Source organism: Monoraphidium neglectum, assembly GCF_000611645.1.
Source record: "Monoraphidium neglectum strain SAG 48.87 unplaced genomic scaffold scaffold04862, whole genome shotgun sequence".
NCBI lineage: Eukaryota > Viridiplantae > Chlorophyta > Chlorophyceae > Sphaeropleales > Selenastraceae > Monoraphidium > Monoraphidium neglectum.
Genome location: NW_014008768.1, coordinates 1 through 1,062, shown reverse-complemented (window position 1 = coordinate 1,062; position 1,062 = coordinate 1). Strand labels below are relative to the sequence as shown.

The 1,062-nt window shown below is 66.0% G+C and overlaps 1 protein-coding gene across 1 annotated transcript in view; it reads left to right on the top strand.

The window, feature by feature from the left end:
* MNEG_14899 (Snf2-related CREBBP activator protein) overlaps positions 1 to 988 on the top strand; it is a gene marked incomplete at both ends in the record, with an annotated part of 4,189 nt that extends 3,201 nt beyond the window's left edge. Inside the window, 4 exons of the mRNA XM_014036630.1 lie at positions 20 to 119; positions 297 to 411; positions 729 to 897; positions 953 to 988. Of these exons, the coding sequence (XP_013892084.1) occupies positions 20 to 119; positions 297 to 411; positions 729 to 897; positions 953 to 988 (420 nt within the window). The remainder of the gene's footprint in view (positions 1 to 19; positions 120 to 296; positions 412 to 728; positions 898 to 952) is intronic.
* Positions 989 to 1,062: the final 74 nt, after the last annotated feature.

The window sequence follows — 1,062 nt, the reverse complement described above, 5'->3', positions numbered from 1 at the left end:
CCTCCCCCCCCCCCAAAAGGTGCACACCCCGATCCCGTTCCTGCTGAAGCACGACTTGAGGGAGTACCAGCACATCGGCCTCGACTGGCTCGTCACGCTCTACAAGAAGAGGCTCAACGGTGCGGCCGCGACCAGGGGCGCGCCAAATGCCCGCCGCGGTCCTCCTGCCTGCGCCTGCGCGCGGGAGCGCGTGCCCGGCTGACGAGGCGGGGGGCAGGGCAGCCTGATTGACGCTGCCGCAAGGGCTCTCTTTGATTCTCCTCCCTCTCTCCCCCTTATCGCATGCGCTGCGCCAGGCATCCTGGCTGACGAGATGGGCCTGGGCAAGACGATCCAGGCGATCTCGCTGCTGGCCTACCTGGCCTGCGAGGAGGGCAGCTGGGGGCCGCACCTCATAGTGGTGCCCACCAGGTGGGGCAGGGCGGGGGCAGGGCTCAGGGCGCCGCGGGCGCTGCTCGGCCGCGGGCGCTGCTGCGCTCTTTTCGACGGCCCTGTGGGGACCTTGACACGCCGCTTCCCTGCAACCCCGCTCTCTCGCCAAGTCTCCGCCCCTGCTGTGCGACCGTGCCCCACAACCCCCAGTCCGTGTCCTCTGATGTGTCCCCAACCCACACCTGGAAGCCCTCGTCCCCTCACAACCCCCCAAAAACGGGCACCCCTCATAAACCCCCAACCCTGCCTATAAACCTCCCCTACCCCCACTCTCCCCCCCACCACCAAACCCCCAGCGTGATGCTCAACTGGGAGATGGAGTTCAAGAAGTGGTGCCCCGCCTTCAAGCTGCTCACCTACTACGGCAGCGCCAAGGAGCGCAAGGTCAAGCGCCAGGGCTGGTCCAAGCCCAACGCCTTCCACATCTGCATCACGTCCTACACGCTCGTGCTGCAGGACGCCAAGGTGGGGGCTGGTCGCTCGAGTGGGAGTGGGGAGTGTGGGGGGACGTCATTCGCAGCGGATGTTGTGCCTGCACATGCTGGGAGAATTGTAACACGCGTGGATCTCGTTTTGTATCGTTCAACACTCCCCCTTCTACCAATTGCACCCCTCCCAACCCCCCAACCC